At 37.7% G+C, this 22,253-nt stretch overlaps 1 protein-coding gene across 2 annotated transcripts in view; it reads right to left on the reverse strand.

Moving 5' to 3' along the window:
* The window catches only part of LOC108717634 (ras-specific guanine nucleotide-releasing factor 2), a 148,486-nt gene that overhangs the window by 69,464 nt on the left and 56,769 nt on the right, over window positions 1-22,253 (reverse strand). For both annotated transcript variants that reach the window (XM_041568609.1, XM_018264856.2), the window contains exons 2-4: window positions 6,492-6,598; window positions 2,662-2,809; window positions 261-350 (exon numbers count right to left, since the gene is read on the reverse strand). In XM_041568609.1, the coding sequence (XP_041424543.1) occupies window positions 261-350; window positions 2,662-2,809; window positions 6,492-6,598 (345 nt within the window). The remainder of the gene's footprint in view (window positions 1-260; window positions 351-2,661; window positions 2,810-6,491; window positions 6,599-22,253) is intronic.

The raw sequence follows: 22,253 nt of genomic DNA on the forward strand, positions 1-22,253 counted from the left end.
AAACATGTATCCATTGGTGCAAACTAAAGCTCCTATGGGACATTTGTATCCATTAGGTTTGTGTTTCTATAGGTAACTGAGTCATAAAGAGTATGGACCGAAGTAATGGGGTAGGGACATAAAACACTACTTCTAATAAAGGACATCAGGCTAAAATAATTCTTTAGCTAGCAGGTGCTTCTATTCGCAAGTGTACATTAGTACATTTGCACTGTACATTAGTGCACTTTCAAACACACCTTCGGATCCTTTTGAATTACCTTTTTTATCTTCTTAATGTCTGGGTCCTCGTCCTCTTGATTCATCTGATAGGGACGCATTCTTTCCTTTGTTTTATTGAGGGCTACAATCTGGTGTAGAAAACATACTAGACAACATCATCACCTGGAACACGAGTTAAGTTTCAAGGAGCTAAAAAAAAGCAATTTACTGCAAACATCAAGAAATAACATTTCAAAGTCTAGAAAGAATAAATGTGAATGTACAGTATCAACTTTTATAATTATTATTAATAATATTTCTAAATGCTTGTATTAATCCTGCCATTCATGAACAGAAAGTCAATTATTAAGAATTATTTTTTTTTTTAATCCATCACTGGCAGTTCAGGAGTTACAGTGGCAGGTTTAGCATTGACTTTCATTTGCACTTCCCATGAAGAACAACATTTAATCTGCTAATATCTCTATTCTCAGAAAAACAGCTTTCAATAAGAACTGTTGTAAGTGGCTACTGAGGTCAAAGAGAGGCTAACGGCACAGGTCAAGAGACACGTAATCAGATTCCTTAACTATAATTTAATATTCTGAATAAATATATTATGTTCATGTTATAAATGCAAATTCTTCATTGAAAAAATAAATGTTACACTTATTTAATCCATCCAGGCTATAATCCCTTTTACCATTATAGAATCTGACAGAGCTATTAGTTACAGTTTGAAATGCTCACTTTGGTCTTCATCCACGCCTGGACTGGCAATCTGTGGGTTCTGGCAAATGCCAGAGGGGCTGCTGTAGGATGCCATAGAAAAAGACTCTAAAGTGGGCTGGTGGTGGCTGTTTGGGCCTCTGTGTACTAGGAATGCCAAGGCCTATTTTGAATCCCAGTCCAGCCCTGTCTCCATCTACAGTATTGTAACAACATACAGTGGTGGTTTAGTGGGAGGGGGTTGGCAGGGACACCCGCCGCGAGTTGCTTCCTCTTCCTCCTGGAGCTTGTACTAAGGGCGCGCGGCACGCCTCTGTTCTTTTTCTTTGGCACATTTGTGCTGAAGTCACCACGCAAGAGCGCGAAATTTGAAAGTTAAAAGGCGCACTTGGGCTGTAGTTCATTGCCCATTATAGGTTTCCACATTGTGAAGTTCCTGGTGCCTCTGTGCTATCTAAGCTTTTGTATTTCTGCGATCTGATCTGACTCTGTTGTGACCCCTGCCTGCTACTGACTATCTTGACTTCTGAATCCTGACCCCTGCCTGATAACCGACTCCGCTGCATCTGTATCCCTTTCTGATTGATCTCCTGGTTTTGACCCTTGCCTGCCTGACTTCGTTTGTACTCTGCCTGCCCCGACCCGGCCTGATCTGACTTCGCTTTCTGTCTACGCCTCGTACTGCGACCTTCTGCCCAAAAGACTTCTGCTTTACCGTCGTGCCCCTTTGCTCATTCAGAACCCTTTGCTTCGCACCTCTCTTAATAAGACCTGGCGGCATCCAATTAGCCGAGGGCTGTTAAGACAACTGATAAAGGCAGAAGCAAGAGCCGAGAACAGGGTGCTTAGCATTGGTTCTGAATTTAGGGTGCTGATCGTGACATGTATACAATGCACTTCAATGTATTCTCCACTACCTTGAGTCTACATTTCAAGTATATTAAACCTTCACACTCCTTTATCTTGTTTCTGATATCTAGGCTCTAGAATATGTTATGCTAGCCCTTGTTTACAGGGTCCTTCCTCTACATGGCCTGCTTTGTTTTTTCTTTATCCACGGGTACTGCTGCTTTGACGTCTGGGAAGGGAGAAGGTCCCATTACTAACTGGTTTCAGGAAGTGGAAAATAGTATAAAATATGAATAGTGGATATAAGAAGGAGAGTATAAAATGAAGAGAAATAAAGAAATACATATATAAGAAAAAATTATTAGAACAAGGATTACTAAGGAAAAAACAGATGGCTAAACATACATAGATGGGGGGTGCAACTTATTTATGAAAGGACTGGTTAAATATCTCTTGCATTATACAGTGACGGTATGGCTTGCAAATGAAGGTATGGCTTTATTTGTGGCAGTAACCATTCCCTGATCTCATTGGCCTCGCAGTATCTACAATTTGCACTATATGGCTCTCTCCTTATATTGGATAGCACTTATATAACCTATAACAAGAAAAGATTGCTTGTAATATTACCAGCATCAACCCCTGAAAACACAATAGGTTTGAGGTATTGTAAATCACCAACTCCATGGAGGAAAAACTCACACGGTGTGTAAGTAGTGCCTAATCATTTTTTTTACAAAATTCGATTTATGGAAACTGCAGCCTTATTTTTCTAGGCTTCATCTTCATCCCATGGCATTCTCAGTAATGGCAAATATACAGATGGTTTATCTTTTGATTAGTAAAGGCACAATAATAGTACAAAGCCACCTCTGTAAATACCTCTGATTTAAGCCTTTCTATTTCAGTATCTTGATCTTCAAGCTGTTGTCGCAGTTGATTGGCAGCGACTTTCTCAGTTTCTACAATTTGCACCAAATGAATGTACTTCTGCATCAATACTTCTCTCTCTATTAGGACATCAGAGTAACTATAAAGAAAGACATATCTGCTTTATTATTATGAACCTTTATTATACCTTTTTAAAACAAAGGGGCAGATTTATCAAGGGTCAAATTTCGAAGTGGAAAATACTTCGAAATTTGACCATCGAATTGAATACTATGAAATTCGAAGTCGAATCTGTAGGATTTTTTGCATCATACGATCGTACTTTGAACGATTTTATCGTACGATCGTACGATTTTCCCTCGAATACAAAAAACTTAGAAATATACTCTGGAAGGTCCCCATAGGCTAACATAGCACTTCAAAGTTTTTTTAAAGAGACAGTACTTTGATTATCGAATGGTCGAATAGTCAAACGATTTTACTTTGAATCGAAGGTCAAAGGTCGTAGTAGCCTATTCTAAGGTCGAAGTATCCAAAAATTACTTCAAATTTTTTAACTTAGAAAATTCCCTCGATTTCACTTCGACCCTTGATAAATCTGCCCCTAAATCAACAATTCACTTCTCTACCAGAGTTAAAGTTTTTCACAGACATATGTGTAGTGTAAAATTGAAAAAATCTGGTCCCCCTGGCTCGACCTGCACATTAAGGGGGTTATTTATCAAAATCCGAAAATATCTAATTTATTTCTGAAATATACTCTGACCAAATCCGCATGGGTTAGTTTCCCTTATTTATTAATACATTTTCACGAAAATTTCCTGTGCGGGAAAAAAAAATCTACAAAATTGTGAAAAATTTGAAAAACACTTGGCGAATATACCATTTATACTGACATTTGCTCTATCTTTAATAACTGACTTTTGTGGATTGTTGACAATGTCTCCAAATTGCAATATAGACAACATAGAATACTGTAATGTTAAGTATTGTTTATTTTGTTTTTCCTACCCATACCACTTCCTATCTCCCAATTTCCATCTTCTCTCCCTCTTCTCTTGTTTGAAAATGAATAAAAAAATGCTATAAAAAAGACAGCATTGTTGTGAACGTAAATGTGTCAAACAAAAGAGAAATCCATAACCGATGAACCAATGTAGTGTGAAGTTGCCAGGCAGCATTCACTATTTGCAAAGCCTATGTGTTCTGTAGAGACTGTTTCAGAGACTGAAGGAACTCTGTATTTAAGTGATACAGACACCAGAAATTAGGCTTTTTTTTTTTTACATCTATCATAATATTGGCTTGGGACAATCAGGTTGGCAAAACAGTCAGGTTTAGGCACTCAGCAAAAAACAATCAGCATGGCCTATAGGTAACTTTTAGGGGGTTATTTATCAAAGTCCGAATTTGTCTCAATATTTTCTGAAAAAAACTCCGACCAAAGCTGCACAGGTTTTTTTGTGCTTATTTATTAATACACTTTCCTGAAAATTTTGTTTGCTGGAATAAATCGGGAACAATCGTGAAAAATCAGATTTTCATAATTTATTCGTGTTTTTCACCTGAAAAATCAGAATTTTACCCGAAAACTCTGAAAATTTCGGGGTATTGCCAAAAACCCAGCGCACATCAAAAAAAATCATTGGGACTTCTCCCATTCACTTATATGCAACCTCGACAGGGCTGAGATGCTGGATTTTCAGATTTAAACTTTTTCATCCTCTGGGTTTAATAAATTCCGAAAAGTTTGTGATTTTTTTAAAATTCAGATTTTATATATAAAAAAAAAATCACAAATTATTCTTGATTTTTGCATTCGGAGTTTAGTAAATAACCCCCTTAATGTACATTCATATTTTAAAAAGTAGTTATATTTAGTGTCAGTATCAATTTAAACTGCATTCACGTGTCCATCCTGTTTTTGGAATGTACGTCAAGTTCATGCCAACCATGTGTACAATGGTATATTAAAAGGATCAAATAAAGAATTACAATTATGAAAGATTTGAGAAAGGTTTCTAATTCTTTTCCTAACCAGACCAGCCTTCTTTCTTTCTCCTGACAACTTCCTTTACTACTTGGTGGTCAGAATCTGACCAGTAGGTGGAGCTGTTGTAACCAAATTAATTTATATCAACAGTACATGTATCCTTTAATATCTTGGAATATAAATGAACACAAAAGTGCTTATGATAGCACTCTCATCAATTTTACCTCTACTTAATTTAAAGGTTTCCTTTAATCTCAAACCCCATTGCAAATATGTCTTTGCCTATTCTAGAAGGAGGGTATGTCTGTGGATATGTCTGTGGAGCACAGCTGATGTGGACAATAACCAGAGATGTGAAAAGTCAATATAGGTGCTAACATAATTGAGTTTAACCTTGTGATAAAGGGGTTGGAATGGGAATGGGGAGAGTACCTTACTATTTGAGTTAATCCACACACTTATAATAAATATCTGCATTATGCCCTATTTGCATATATCTGTTATGTATGTGAAATACTTCAAGATTTATGAAGAAATTGTAAAACATGAGAATAAAATTGATAAACACAGGAAAATGTGGCATATTTGTAAGTAGGGGTAACAAGGCTTCTGTATACAGGGATCATATATTAAAGCCAATGCATGATTGTCATCACTTTTACTATACCGTATATACTCGAATATTAGCGAGTTTTTCAGCACCCAAAATGTGCTGAAAAAGTCTACCTCGGCTTATACTCGAGTCAGTTCCTGTCATGGTGCACAAAGAAGCGTCTGCTTCTCATGATCTCGACTACAAGATCCCAGACTAGGAACTACCCATGTATCAAGAAGGATAGGTGAGCCTAATAGTTTCACAGGTACTAAATACACCCGCAGGTTTGAAAAAATAATAATATTACACACGAAACTGAACTGGTTTGCAAGGTGTCTGTAGGTTTGGTCCAGAAATAATGGGTTCTACATCCTTCAGTTTCGCCAATATATCTTTTCGTGTGGAACTACCCATGTACAAACGAAAAGGCGATGTGGCAATGGCGGAGCGCTTCCCATGCACGCCAGCTCCTGCTAAGCCGCAGTTCTTGCGATGTATCGGCTCCTTCTGACCGGCTACTACATCATACCTCTGTTACCGCTGCAGAGCGCTGATCAAAGCATTCTTGAGTCTGGTAAATTAATATCAATATAACGGCTTTATTTTGCGCTTTTTAGAATTACAAAGGAGGGGATTTACATCTAACGCGTTTCGTGTCAGAAGACCTGACACTTCATCAGATGAAGTCCCGAGTATTCTGGATAATAGGTCCCATACCTGTACCAAAATATGTACTGTATGCTGCATTGCAAGGAAAATAATGCTCTGCAAAGCCAAGTACGCTGTGTATGAACTATACTGAAATCATATGAAATTATCTGACAAACCATTTAGTGTCACTTGTCATCCTAAGGCAATACGGCTAACTAGAACTATGTAATGATTAAATGTTGAACGACAAACAGCCATGGGTGAGGTTACTGACCTGAGATTTTAATTATAACACACCTCATGATAGGAGGCTGACTTGTGGGCTTCAGAGGGTAATAAAATACAAGATAAAAGATCCACATGCCAAAACATTGACACAAGTTCTACAGCTTCAGCTTAGAGAACTGTCACAGTGACCTATTTACTTCATTATTTTGTAGCCTGAGTTATTGAGTGCTGAGCAAAAGCCTACAATTTCTCACTTTGAACATGAAGAGACAATTTTGCTCCTCATATGCAGAATCAGTATTTCTTGTATAATTGCTAAAGCAAAAGATAATAAAATGCATTTCTGTTGCTGACCTCGCTTGGTGTATGGCTTCCACCCATTCATCTCGTTCAGGTTCCTCTTCACAGCGTAGCTCCAGAGGTTTCTGCCCTTCGTGGCCAAAGTTAACAGTGAAGTAATGCTGGAAGAACAATAAAGAACAAGATGGTTAGCAGCTTTCACATACATCAAAAGCAAATGCATAAAATGGAAGAGTTTCTAGTCAGTGATGAGTTAAATTAAATTTGATTTTGTCAGACCTGAAATAAACAAATAATAGCTGGAAAACCACAAAATCCCAAAATCACGATACTGAAGCTTAATATGCATTTTATCAATGTCTGTGTGAGACAATAAAATTAACACAACCACTAGAAAAACCTGAAATCCACTGAACTGCTTGGTGGACAAGGCCCTCTGTGTTGTTTCTCTGTCATACTGTTTGGGTTCTTCCCAATTGAACAGCACTGTGGAATTTGTTGGAGCTTAAAAGATATTGGAGTCTAATTTGTAGCCAGGCTGAGTATCTAACAGCAATCATGTCATGGTCCATTTCCTCAATGTCAGAAGCAAAGATACAAGTCCTTAAAATGTTCTGTATAACATTGCCAACAGAGACCAAAACAGTCTAAACACAAGAAATAACATAATTGTCAAGAATCAATTAAATGAGAAATACATCTCGTAGTTCATCACATGAATATTTTATTGACGTATATGGAAATGAGGACTTGAAGTACAAGATATATTTTTCTCATGGAAACTCTCATGAATTTGCCCCAAGAAGATAAGTTCTTCTCACTACACGGAATGCTACCAAATATAACATTTGGGTATGGATGAAACTTCAGCCATTCAACCCTGTTGCCAAGTGTTTTAAATAGGATATTTGTTTGCTTCAGTAAATAAGCACTTTTCTACCATGACTTGCACTTTGCACCCACAGGTCTCTGTACTCCAGTATGAAGTTTCATGGCCTGCACTTCTCTCACTTATTCATCAGTGTTGTATTCATGAAGGGCGGTCATGGGGAGCCACACAGTATCCTCACTCCCACACCATAATTATCTCATCATTTAGAAATGTTGGTTGGTCTTTTTTTTCATCGACTTTCGAAGTTATTTTATTTGAAATTCGACCCTTGATAAATCTGCCCCTTAATGTCCTGCCTAAGAACATGGTTGCCTTGCATCTGCCAAAACAAGCTGCAGAGTGCAGCTATGCCTTAGATCAGGGATCCCAAGCCTTAAGAACCCATGAGCAACATTCAGAAGTCAAAGGAGTTGGGGAGCAACACTAGCATGAAAAATGTTCCTGGGGTGCCAAATAAGGGCTGTGATTGGCCATTTAGTAGCCCCTATGTGGATTGTCAACCTACATTAAGGCTCTGTTTGGCTGTACACATGGTTTTTATACAACCAAAACTTTCCTCCAAGCCATGAAATAAAATTAAGCCCCTGCTTTGAGACCACTGGGAGCAACATCCAATGGTTTGAAGAGCAACATGTTGCTCACGAGCTACTGGTTGGGGATCACTGACTTAGATGCAAGTCTTGTGTCAATGAGCATAAAGGAGTGCGATTTTACTCACATTAGCGCACTTGCACTTGCATCTAGGACATGAGTAAAATACCCCTGGTTACTTATATAAGTGCATGACACATCTAAAAACATTATACTATGATTAAGTGGATGTCAACCACTACAACCAAATGCCCTTTGAAACTAAAACAAAATCAAACTATGCACCATTTTGAAGCACTGCATAAATGAAGACCAGCCCACAAATAAATAAAAAGATCCAAAATCATCCTAAAATCAAACTGGAGGGACTCAATTCTTTGTACCATTGGATCAAAGATGCCAACTATAAGAGTGAACATATGAACTTGATGTAGCAGTATTTTCAATATAAATACAGTGTGTGACACTCCGATATTTCAATTGTTTTGTTATAACACTTGTATTTAGGTGTTTTTCTTCTCTGCTTTGTCTGTTGCTGTTCTCTGTGAACCTTAGTTCATTGTGCCTTGGCGCTATGAGATGTTCACATGAATATAGATGGATACTTTTTACTTCATAATTGCATACTGTTCATTTTAACATTATAGGAGGACAACCTAGGTATACAGTGTGAATACAAAGTAATTTCTATTCATATATTTCCTAATATTTAAGATTCCAAAATAAATTGCCTCAAATTCATTAATATCTAGTGGCTACGTGATTAGTCCACTTAGTTGCTTATTTTATTAAATGCTTTTGAAGGCCAAGGAGCAACACTGTCAAAACCAATGTCGCAGCAACAGCAAGCATTACTTATCAGCTGATATTAGCACAAAATCAATGTAATTCACATGATTTTAACAAAGATAGAGGGTGTCAACTGCACAATTTCTGTGGGGAAATGCTTTGCATTGATGCCGTAAATTAAGACAGATATAACAATTCTTCATTTTTTGAACTGAAAATATTCCATTTAACTTAGACACATAAGAATACCAAGCAATAAAGAAGGCAGAATAGCCCCTTGCTCAACATGAGTTCAATGAATAGGACTTGGGCTGAATATACTTTATTTTAATGAAGAATATCTATGGCTTTTGTTATTTCTTGAGCTAAACAAGGCAAACATGGAAATTGAAGCTACTCCATGATGGGTCCTTGAGAAGTAGATTATTTGATTAGAAGTGTTCAGATTAACCCTTCCCCAGCACAACAGACTTTGCTAACAAAACATTCACTACAAATGGTAAAATGAGGGGTCTATAATGTAGTGTTTAGCAACAGCCCTTTTAAGGACATTTTCATTATACCTTGTTTATGTTTATTGCTATGCAACACTGCTGACACTAGAGGGTGCCCTCTACAGCAGTTCAGATAGTATCCTAGAGTGTCCTAGGCATTATGGTTTTGACACAGTCATGTGGAGAAGGTCTTGCAGTTCTTCAGCTGTTGAATAAATTATAAAACCAAAGCCTTGTGTGTGTGTGTGGGGGTCAACGCACTAACACACTATTGCTAAAGGCAATTCTATATCAGGTACAGTCAGAAAATGCCTTCTGAAAACAGATTGTATTTACTTGCCTCGTGCCATAAACATAGCACTGCTTTAATACCAAAAATTAGAGTTTAACTCTCCCATAAGGCATCATGTTCCTTTGGCCAACTATGCATCCAGGGCCGCTGGTTTTATAGCACAGATAGAGCCTTATAATTCAGAGCCATATATCCAAACTTGCAGACAGCCTATTTTGATCTTGTTAGATCTCATCAGTGCAAGATAGTGTAACATGGCTTCTGAGTGGGTAGAAAACCGAACCTGGTTAAGGTGAAATGGGCTAAAAGGAGACAAAAAGCCCTTCACAAGCAATTACATGCAAAGTGAGGCCTTCTGAAACCAAAATATGTTTACTTGTCTCATGACATTCACATAGCACTGCCTAAATACCAAAAACGAGAGTTTTAATACTGCCATAAGGCATTATTGGCGGACATGCAAATCACTCCTTTATGTTCCATTGGCCAACTGTGCATCCAGGACCGCTGGTTTTATAGCACAGATACAGCCTAATGGTTCAGAGCCTTATATCAACACTTGCAGACAGCCTGTTTCAATCTTGTGAGATCTCATCAGTGCAAGACATTGTAACATGGCTTCTGAATGGGTAGGACTTGTGGAGAAGGGAAGCAAAAAACGTAGCCAGTCTCACCCTAACCAGAATAAGTTTAATGAAATGGATGTTATAGAAGCCTGTGGTGGAAGTAAGGAAATAAGAAGTAGTGAGATTGTCAGTCTGAGATTGGGGTTGTCTAGGGGCCATTGAGATATCCTTTGGTGTCAAGGTACACCAGTTCAAGAATGCAATTGATGATGCGTTGGCCAATGTATGAACTATATCTGCTCTTGGATTATGTGCGTGGTTTACTAGAAAACAAAAAGTTTATCTCAGTTTTGATTGGACAAAATTGACCAACTCACACCCAACATAAAGGAATTTAGAAGATTTTACATTTCTTCATATAACTACAGTCACTACATATAACTATTCTTCATCTAAAAGTCTGCTTTAAAAATAAACTACAGTCACTACATATAACTATTCTTCATCTAAAAGTCTGCTTTAAAAATACTGTCCCCTATCCAAACTTGACATGGCTGGTAATTAATACACAATGGAAGACTTTGTTACTAAAGAATACTCCTTTAAAAGTATCATAGAGTTCATTTAAAAAAAAATGCCCTTACATAAAAACTGTATGTAAGTAATGTATGTGCACATTTAGCAGTCAGTGCTACGGTGCTTGTCAGGCCAACTTTTCACAAGCCAGACATAGTTCTCCTTCTATTCTGCGACTAATAAACTTGTTGTAGTGTTTGACTTTTTGTATCTGTAATAATAAAGGTGGTAACAGAAAGACAGCAATTATTTCACTTCAATATCCTTCTGAATTGAAACACTGCTGGATGATTTCACAGGTCAGTTTTCTGAAAATGAAAAAGACAGAAAGTCACCACAATTCGAAGTTAATTGTATTTTATTTTTAACCTGCCGGCAAATGTTTAAGCAAGACTGGGTTTTTACAAATGAAAAAACAACAAGCACAATCAATCTCTGTTGATTATTTTCTTGTTAAAGTGATGTGCAATCATGGTGATGTGAAGGGCCATTAAATTACACAGCAGGCTCCCTGGGAGTAGGAAACCAGGGGTCTCAGATAATAGGTTGGCCTCAATTCATCGAGATTTGAATAAGCAATTATTTTGTAAAATCCTGACATCATTTTGCCATAAAAAAAAACAACTGCAAATGAAACATTCTGCAAACACATGGTATCTAACATCCGCTGCTGTGTCTCTAGTTCTATAGAAATCCATCAGACATTGATGCATATGAAATGGGTGCCTAAGTACCTGGCATGTTCAGGACAGAAAAGGGATGGTTAGGACACCACTAATAGCCAAAAGTAATGTGCATAAACAACAGGAAAATCTACTTGCTGTATTTAAAAAAGGAGTTACCATAAAGGAGAGATAATGCAGTACTCCATGATGGGTATGAAAGCAAACTGACTTAAAGCCTCCCAGATATCATACGTTACATTGTAAACCTGAATGACAGGTCAGGGACGCAGACGAAAATTAAAGGGGATCTATCACAAAATTTAAATTTAATATGAGCTTCATCTCACTGAAATAAAAAAAAATCTAAATATATTCAGTTACAAATGATGTACCGTTTATGAAATAATCAAGTTACTCTTTACTCTCCCCATCTGAGCTACCAGTCTCTCTTCATTCAGTCTCCATACAGTAAGTGGAATCGGTTTTTGTCTAATAATCCTTTGCCTTTTGCCTAGGTGCTCACTCTCTCTCCAATATATCTTATGGGGGAGCTCCCTTTCCTAGCACATGTATTAGAGGTCACTAAAATAACTGATTCCAGTACAAACAAATCCTGCATGTAGAGAGACATGATATCTGGTTATTTTAATAGAGTGAGCGCTAATACATCTTCTAGGCCAAAAGCCAAAAGTAATGTGCATATATTGGATCTAACTGTCAATGAATATCTGACACCCAACTGCTGCATGACGAGAAACAGATGCTGAGAGAGGAATAATGAAGAGGAATAATGAAGATAAACTTGATTTTTTTCAGAAACGGTACAGAATTTTTAATTGATTATATTTAGAAAATTTCTTATTTCAGTATGATAAAGCTTATATTAAATTTCCATTTTTAAGATAGTTCCCCATAGTAGAAAATCTGGTAGAAACCAATAAAGAACAAGTGCAGCTGAGCACCAGAGGAGGACTAAATACAAGTCAGCAACTTTGTAACAAAGGATAAAGGCACAACATCCACTTTAGGGTTATCATTAAAGAACTGCTTTCAATATTTCTAAAAGGATAACTACATCACTGTCTGACTTTAGACCAAGCGCATTGTCTCACAAATCACGAGAACCGTAATCCAACTCCACAACTCGCATATGGAACGCATCACTTTTCCTCACCCAAGTAATTTTGCAGATTACAAATAGGTATGGACTAAATGCAGGAATCATTTGGATTTGGTAAAACCTTTTCACAAGATTTGTATTTAGTATGACTAAACCCAAGACAAACCCTTAATAGAATGTGACCTGGACCTGGACACCTGAATGTAGCAATTTTATGGTATTAGTGCAGTTTTTTTTAAAAAAATTCTCAAATTGGAATATAGAAATTAGAGTTTGGACTTCAAGTTTGTGCCTGAAACTTTTGTGGGTGTATCGGTATTTAACCAAGTATTAAAATAATGGATTCAACTATTCTTCTAAGGGCCCATTTATTAAACCTCGAATTTATCTGGTCAAGTTTTTAGAGGGGAAAAAAATTTAAATTCTTAGAGATATATTATAATTCAAAGCTGCAAAAAAATCCAAATCCGAAAATACTCAAACCTATCGAGGTCATGTAGACGTCAATTTCAGATGTCCCTGAAGTTGTATTTAGACATTGTGATCTGCTCTGGATAATCCAACAAAATCTGGGGTTTTTTTTCCAATAATCCAAGTTGAGTCTAGTTTTCGGGGTTTCAATCAAATTAACGCACAAATTTGTCTTAAAGTTTTTCACTCTGACTTTTTCGAGAAAAATGATTGATAAATAAGTTTAAGTCTTGGATGGGAGTTAGGTCGACTTTGCTTTAATAAAAAAATAGATGAATTCGAGTTTTAGTAAATAACCCCCTTAGAATCTTTTGCTTACAAACAATATATTCTACGATCTATTTCTCCTCTTTGTTCCCATATACAACCAGGCAATAACCATGAAATAGTAAGGCCCACGGACACCTGGACCCACCAGAACTCTGGTATCCTGGAGGACCAGTCTGACACTGCAAGGGTCTTCCATATGTCACATATAACTAAGCAGTTCTTCCCTGTCGTTAAAGTAACAATAACACCCAAAAATGTCTGTTATTTTAAGTAATATAAATATCACTGCTGCCCTGCACTGCTAAAACTGATGTGTTTGCTTCAGAAACACTACTAGTTCATATAAACAAGCTGCTGTGTAGCATTGGCAGAAACTGAAAAAAGGCTATATGGCACAGGTTATATAGTGGATAACAGATAACACCATTATGTGCTACAGAGCTTATCTGCTGTGTAACCGGAGCCTTTTCTCCTTTGAATGTCTGACCCCATTGCTACACAGCAGCTTATTTATATAAATAATAGTAGTGTTTCTGAAGCAACCACAGCAGATTTACCAGTGCAGGGCAACACTGCATTATATTTTTATTACTTTAAAACATTTTAATTTTTTAATGTTACTGTTCCTATATATGGTTCAAACATATCTAACTTTATACTTACGCCAAAGCACATTGCTTTTAATCAACTAAAATAGCTTCAGAGTACATCTAAGCATTGCAAAAAATGTCTAGAATTAAAGAGACAATGCAACTGCCCCCTCTCCTAAATATTTGGCACATGTTTAAGGTTTGCTGTGTTACATTCTATAGGTTAACCGATATGTTTAAAGGCTCTATGAATTTTTTAACAGCATTCATTTTTTTTACAGCAACATCATTACATAATATTCCTAGGGACAAATGCAAACGATTTTGAAGGCAGTTATGTCTTTCCACTAATTATTTTTAGATAGCTACTGTACAGACAGTTGTTTACAAAAAATAAAACATTTAATATTACAAAGAAGTACAAAAGACTCCCAATGCTATATGCATATTTACTTGTGCTCTAGGACCAATATCGCCTTCTAAATTGCACATTGCATAACCTTATTATTCCCAATATTCACGTTTAAGTCATTACCAGTGGTAAACACATCACTCAGTGCGGCCAAAACACAGAGCTTGCATATTATACAGTTTATTTAATTGGAATGCAACCTACTAGATTAAATATACTGTATATTATGGTGTGTGATGCATAGTCCGTTATCACTTGAATATTATTGGTGAACCACGCTGGCATGTTTAATCATATTAAAAAACAACATGCTGTGCATTTAAAGGAGAAGGAAAGTTTAAATTGCTGGAGGTTCCAAATGTTATGCACCACACTATGATTATAATCCCATACTCATACATCCCAACATTCTAGAAATAAAAAGTGGACAAACCGATCTGCCACGGTGCGGTGCACTTTTTACGACACCCATTTTGGTGGCCACACCCCCTATTTACCATGTTCATTTTACAAAATTTGGCAGGTTATGAAAGTTTGAACACATTTCTGTGGTTTGTATGTCTTATTACAGTTTTGCTAATGAAGGCGAATTGCCCTTTAAACTGCAAGTCCCAGTTTCCCCAAGAGACTTGCTTATCTTAAAGTGTTACAGTCTGGGGCGTAACTATAGAGGAAGCAGACCCTGCGGTTGCAGGGGGGCCCAGGAGTGTAGGGGGCCTAGTGAGACCCTAATTAATTAGCAATTTTAATATATCTTGGTAAAATAGGCCAACTTATAAATATTTTGGGGCCCTAAATTGAATTTGCTATGGGGCACAGTAACAACTAGTTACACCACTGGTTACAGTTGCTTCTTTGCTTATCTGAAATTGCTAAAAAAAAAGTATCCAAGTGCACCTGTCACTTATTCTGGGCTCTCTGCCAAAAGCTGGTTAGAAACTTTGTATCTTTTTCTGGCTGTTCAGTGCAGGAGATCAAAGAGAAAGTCGGGACATTTCAGTAACAATGGAGTGGTCAAAACCTAGCATGTCAAGCAAAAAAAAAAAAATGGACAGTCTGGAAGTATGCTTACCTGATTTGCAGGGCAAGGAGCTTCTCTAAGCAGAAAACTGCAATGGGCCGGGGTACTTCACAGCGACTATACAGAAGTTTAAGGGGGCTGTAGTACAGGTATGGGATCCGTTATCTGGAAACCCTATCCAGAACGCTCGAGTTATGGCAAGGCCATCTTCCATGGACTCCATTTTAAAGGAGACATATAGGATAAATAAAAAAAACCAACTTTGTAGGCAATGATGTCCACTACATGGAGCTGGTTTACGTTTGGGTGTAAATTAATAGACTTCAAAATTAGCCCCTTTATTGGAACTCCCCATAGATGTCTTGTCCCTGTCTATGTTTCAAATGTGGGGTGGGCGTGTCCTAACGGTCCCTGCCAGAAGCACAATAGAAGGGGACAGCCAATCACAACCCTGCAGTCACACAAGCAAAGACAGGCTTCAGTCCCCTATCAGGTCAGCCTGGCTGCTGATTGGTTCCTGTCCTACAGTGCAGTGTGCTGAGTGCCACTGGCTCCCCTGAAAAGCCTGGTAAAGGAGGCAGCAGGTGGGACTCGTGGGGTTTTTACAGACATTTTTAATAAAGTAACCGGAAACACTACTTTTTAAAGTACACTTCTTCTCTATCTAAAAGAGTTTAGTGCACGGGTACATTCTTGTTTTTTTACATAATATGTCCCCTGTAATCAAATAATTTACATTTTTAGAAAAACATTTGCATTTTCAGTGTAATAGTAACTACCATGTACTCAATCCTAACCAAGATATAAGTAATCCTTATTGGAGTTAAAACAATGCTATTGGGAGTAATTCATGTTTAAATTACTTTTTAGTTGACTCAAGGCATGGAGATCCAAATTACAGAAAGACCCCCCCCCCTCCATCCAGAAAACCTCAGGTTCCAAGCATAACCTGTCCCATATCTGTGCCATTAATGAATATCATCAATATGTGAACATTTGCATCTATTTATAAAGACTGAAATTGACTGGGGCCTTAAATCATACAAAGTTAACACATGCAGTAAACAATGGATCCTCTTACATGAAATTGTTTAGCAGCTGTTTCTGTCCCAATGCAATTGTTCAGCTACTTACCATTTCAACAGATTTTATTATTAAAATGAATATCTGAGCCAGTCATTGTGAACACTGTAGATACCCTAAGCACTAATGTACAGCTGAGACTCACATCCAGAAACAGCTGGTACCAGTTTCCATTAGTAACTGGACCAAAGACTGAAGGATAAATAGAAAGCAAGCAGGAAACCTGGAGGAACAAGAAGTTGGACTGAAGGAGATAAAAGCAAGGAGATAGACTATCTGGGTGATGATGACTATGGAGGCCAATTAAATTAAATTGCTCATACTATAGTTATTCCTATATGCATTTGTAGCTACAATATAATAACACTGTCAGTATTAAAATCTACATATCTTTCCTTGAACATTATCTAGAATGCTTGGGACCTGTGGTTTTGCAGATAAGGCATGTCTTATTAAATAAACCCAACAGGACTGTTTTGCCAACAATATTGATTCATGCAGTTTAGTTGCCATCAAGTACAGGGCACTGTTTTACTATAACAGAGAAAAATAACACGTTTTTAAAGTGGACCTGTCACCGACACATAAAAAGCTGTATAAAGAAATTTGTTTTATCATTAAAACATCCATACCTGTTAAATGTAAATGTGTTTAAATATCTGAGCTGTCGATCAAATATTATCTGCCCCACCTCTATGCCTGAGGCATCAATTACCTTCACTTTCCATTCAGCACTTCTTACCCATCACTGCTCTCCTCACATCTCCCCTTCCCCCCTCAGGCTCTATAATTATGTAGGTCACTGTGCATGGGCATTACGTTCCCCATTCTGTTGCATACACAAGGAGTGATACACAATTGGTCTTAATAACAGTGTCCACAAAATGGCTCCTGGCTGCTTCCATACCTCCCAACTATCCCATTTTCATGTCCCGTTTTGACAGCTCAACTCGCAGTCCTGCGTTTGCACTGAAAAGTCCTGACTTTCTCTGCACTGAACAGCCGGAAAAAGGAACAAAGATTCTAACTTAATTGACTTTTTGCAGAAAGCCCAGAACAGCCACCAGGTGCAACTAAGATACTTTGTAAAGATAAGCACATAAGTAATTGTAACAATTTAGATAAGGAAGTCCCTTGGGAAAAGTTCAACTCACAGCTTAAGGGCAGGGGCACACGGGTACATTTTCTTCTTCGGGGGAACAACAATCTCCCCAAACTGCCTTCCGCCGGCTAAAATGAAAAATCGCCTGCGCCAATGCACTCGCGGCGATTATAATTTTCGAAGTCGCCCGAAGTTTCCTGGTGAGACAACTTTGGGCGACTTCGGAAATCGAAGTGGCGCGAGAGCCATTGCGCTGGCGTTTTCTAATTATAGCAGGCGGAAGGCAGTTCAGGGAGATTGTCGCCCCGCAGAAGAGGTAATTAGTCATCAGGCGACTAAATCTCCCCGAATCTGCCCGTGTGCCCATGCCCTTAAGGGCAATTCACCTTCATTAGCAAAACTGTAATAACTGAATAAAACCACAGTAATATGTTCAAACTTTCATAACCCTCCAGATTTTGTGAAATTTGGATTATTTCTTAGGGTGACAGGTCCCCTTTAAAAAAAAAAAGTAATTATTTGCTTAAAATGAGAGATAGCCTTCTCATAATTCAGAATTTTCTTGATAAAGGGATCCAATACTTGTTATACAAACCTATCCAAGCCATGCTGAGCAATGCAGACTAAGCCTGAATCCATCCTGTCACACTCTGAGTGAAAAGCACCATTAAACCATGCCCCATTTGCCCTGCGGCACACTTAATTTATATGGGTTTAGGTTATTTCGCTGATTGTAAATGTCTTTTCTTCCAAAACTTAATTTTCCAGTTGTATCACTTTTTCAATATTCTTTTTATGTACTGATAAAAATGTATTCACACATCTCTCCTCCTGAATACTGAACTACTTTCAATTGCTGCTGCTGGCTGTACTGGCTACAGTGGTTCAGTACTTGTCACAATATTTTGAGAATGAGTGTTCTCAAAAATAATCACGTAAAAATAATCAAACCATTATATTTTAAAATATGACACATCATTTCTAAAAACAGTCCGAATTTTGTTTTGTAATGTTACCATGTTTGGTGCTGAAGTAATGACCTGCAAAATGAAGAGTAAATTAATGTTAAATGTCAATAGAGCACTCATTTATAATGTGCACAGTGCAATAATCAATTGCAAGGTCCTATGTTTATTGCCATTATCAATGCCATTTGCCAACTCAGTTGGTTGCTTACTAGTCACATCCAAGTCGTTGCGGCGCACTCCAAAGTCAAAGGATCGCTCATAGGTTGTTGGTTATAAATTCATCCTTTATTGGTTACATCAGTTTAAAAAGAAGAAATGCTAACACATGGTCTGACGCGTTTCGTAACTATGTACTTCATCAGAGACCTGAGCATGCTCAGTTCCATACCACTATTTATACCCACATGGGGACTTCCCCCTCCCCTTACACATAGGTGAACTAATTAAAACTATGCATTGGTTAACACTACATGCAGACAATCAAAATTTAAAGAGAAAAAAATATAAGAAAAAAAGGAAAGAAAAAATTCATAAAATAATCAGTTTAACATTTCTAATTCTGCAAACAAATTCCCATCACTTTGATACATTGTTGCATACATTTAAACATTTTTCTCCATATTGCCACAGTTTCAATCTAAGTTATATTAATATGTTTCACTTTTAAGATACCACTTCCAGTTATATGTGGATATAAAGTTTTCAGTTGGTTGCTTATGTGATGTTTGGAAAGCAGTATTTGTTTATCCCTTTTTTGTTCTGTGTGGTTGACTCATAAAACGGTGTAACAGGAGTTAGTTCTCCTTTCATGAGCTTTAAAGGACAGGCTTCCAACATGGTTTCAGGAGTCTGAGCCAGGAGTGTAGAGAATGTAAACAGCTGGTGCTTCTATTCACTAAAAACTACACTCGCTCGGGGTACTTCTGTAGAAGTGACTCGTCACCATGTACTTCGACTTCTTCTGTCTTCTCTTTGTTCTAGTCCAGGCAGGTGTATGCACAGTAACCCGGTGTGGAGAAAAGAAGCAGAGGATTGCAACCACAATGAGAAGGGCAATTTTTGGGGCTGCTTCTGCCTGAGTGCTGCCCCCCACCCATTCCGCGCTAACAACTATAGTATAGAGCAACATTTCCATTGACATAGTGATCAACTGACATAGTGATCAACCAACCACTAAAAGCCACACTTGGCGTCATCTGCCTGTCTCCATGACATCATCTGCCCGCCTCCATGACATCATCTGCCCGCCCTGCAACGTCATCTACAGCCCCCTGGCCAGATTTTACCGGCACAGGGTATCAGGTCAGCGATTATATTCACTGGTGGGTTGCCAAACATTTCAGCATGCCAACTAGTGATTATACCGTTAGTTCCATATATTTTTATATATATATATTTTTGGGTGGAGGACCATTTTAAATTCTGCAGTACCAATACTTAAATTGAACCTTTAGAATCCATTTATTAGTAAACAAATTATACACACACTTACAGCAACAAAGCTCTCTGTATTTCATTAGTATGGTTCTGTAATTTGATTTACTGATATCTATTTGCACAGCAATATCCTAAGGATAGGGGGACGGCTTCTTTATTATGCAGCTCTTTTTTTTTCTAAGCAAACCTTCCAAGAAACACTTGGATTCCCCAAAGAGGATATTATATACTGGAGAAAAGAATCTGCTTATGAACGGAGGTAATGAATGCTGAAAGTGGATGAGTGTAATAAAATGGGTGCCCAGGGATATTTATTAATCTCTTGTGATCATTGTACATACCTTATTTTTCAATGACAAACTTCTGAATGACTGCAATAAATGCCAACTACATCCATGGCATACCTTGTCTTCAGTACAGACTCAGTATACATTTTTATATAAATATGAGCAATGGACAGAGGCATTTCACTGCTTAGCAGTGGTCAGAAGTCCATTAAGCTGATTTACATGCGGTGCATTTAAACCAGGTAAAAAATGCTTGATATTGCCCATTCCCACTGAATAAAAGGTAATGCAAGGCAGTGCTAGTCCTGTTTTTTTTTATCAGCACATAGACATTCCTGTGCGCCATCAACCTTATGATAATATTACTGAGCAACGTTCTGACTGATGTTTAGTACCATTCATTTTCACAAACCGAATGATCAGGGAGCAGCCTTCGGCTGCAATTATACCCCAGCATTCTCAACGAGCATTGGCTCCAAGGGAATCTTGTTTAAACATTCAAATTAAATCTGAACAGCTGTTGAAAGGATAATACAAACCTACTGTATGTTCAGCATAAGCCATATAATTAATGTTTGTATTGAAAATGTGCTTAAAGGAAAAGGAAGACTCCAAGACAGTTTATTGCAAACAGCATTAGCCACAATAGTGCAAGCTAGAACGCTATATTTATTCTGCAGAATGCTTTACCATACCTGAGTAAACAGCTCTAGACACTGTCTCTGTTTGTTTAGGATAGAAGCTGCCATATAAGCTTGGTGTGACATCACTTCCAGCCTGAGTCTCTCCCTGCTCACTTACAGCTCTGAGCTCAGATTACTGCAGGGAGGGGAGGAAGGCGAGTGAGAGGAGCAAACTGAGCATGCTCAAGCCCTAGCCCTGGAGGTTTAAGCTGAAAACAGGAAGTCTGATACAGAAGCACATGAGTAAACAATAAAAGGAAAGCTGTGTTTCTTTTGACAGAGAACTCAGAGCAGCATTACTTTGAGGGTTTACTGGTGTATTTATATAGACCTTTCTGATAAAGCTTACTTAATTTTAGCCTTTCCTTCTCCTTTAAATATGTGTTTCAAAATGGGCCATGTATTTTTTAATCTTGCTTTATTTGTGCCAGGATGGTTTGATTCCATTTGATGACACATTGCAGAGAGATTAAGTTTATACACTTCAGTAGAAATAATGTAAATATTAGTTATATACTAACCCCCAGATGTAATAAAAAGCACTAAGTTTGCCCAGGAGCAGTAACTCACAGTAAATAATAAGATGCTTGCATTTAAACAGGTGACTAGTAAATTCTACCTGATGATTGGTTGCTATGGGTTTCTGCTTCTAGGCAAACTTTATTACATAAACTCCATTGTGTGTTGGGGCATTCTTAATTGAGAAGTATTTGGGGATTTGCTGAATAACAAGCTGTGTAACTCTAAGCAGTAACAATCAGTGCCTTCTAAATAATGTAAAGTGCTGTCTTGCATAAAAAAAAAGTAATTAACCCAAGGGATGAATACATCATTTTGCCTCTTTATATGTCCCCATGAGTATGTAGTGCTGTTTGGGCTCCAGTCCTTAAAGGAGAACTAAACCCTAAAGATGACTATGGCTAGAAATGCCATATTTTATATACTGAACTAACTGGACCAGCCTGAAGGTTCAGCATCTCTAGACTAGTAATGATCCAGCCTTCAATGGTATCACAGGAGTTTGCCATCTTGGATTGTTAGGAGTGTCTGTGACACACACATGCTCAATGGGCTCTGAGCAGCTGTTGAAAAGCTAAGTTTAGGTGATCACAACTTAACTAAACAACTAAACGTGAGCTGGAGAGAGCGCAGAGACATGCAACTAAACTGGTTAAGGAGATGGAAAATGAAAACTATGAGGGTAGATTGGGTTGTTTTCTCTGAAAAAAAGATGCTTGCAAGGGGACATAATTACTCTTTATAAGTACATAAGAGGGCATTATAGACCGCTAGCAAGCGATCTATTTTTCCATTAAGAGGAACACCGCACCAGAGGCCATTCCTTCAGACTACAGGAAAAGAACCTTTATTTGAAGCATAGTAGCTGGTTCTTCACAGTGAGAACAGTGAGGATGTGGAATGCACTGCAGGATGATGTTTTGATGGCCGATTCTGTTGTAACTATGTAACTTAACTATGTGTATATATATTTTCATGTATATGTATC

Source organism: Xenopus laevis, chromosome 1L (assembly GCF_017654675.1).
Source record: "Xenopus laevis strain J_2021 chromosome 1L, Xenopus_laevis_v10.1, whole genome shotgun sequence".
NCBI lineage: Eukaryota > Metazoa > Chordata > Amphibia > Anura > Pipidae > Xenopus > Xenopus laevis.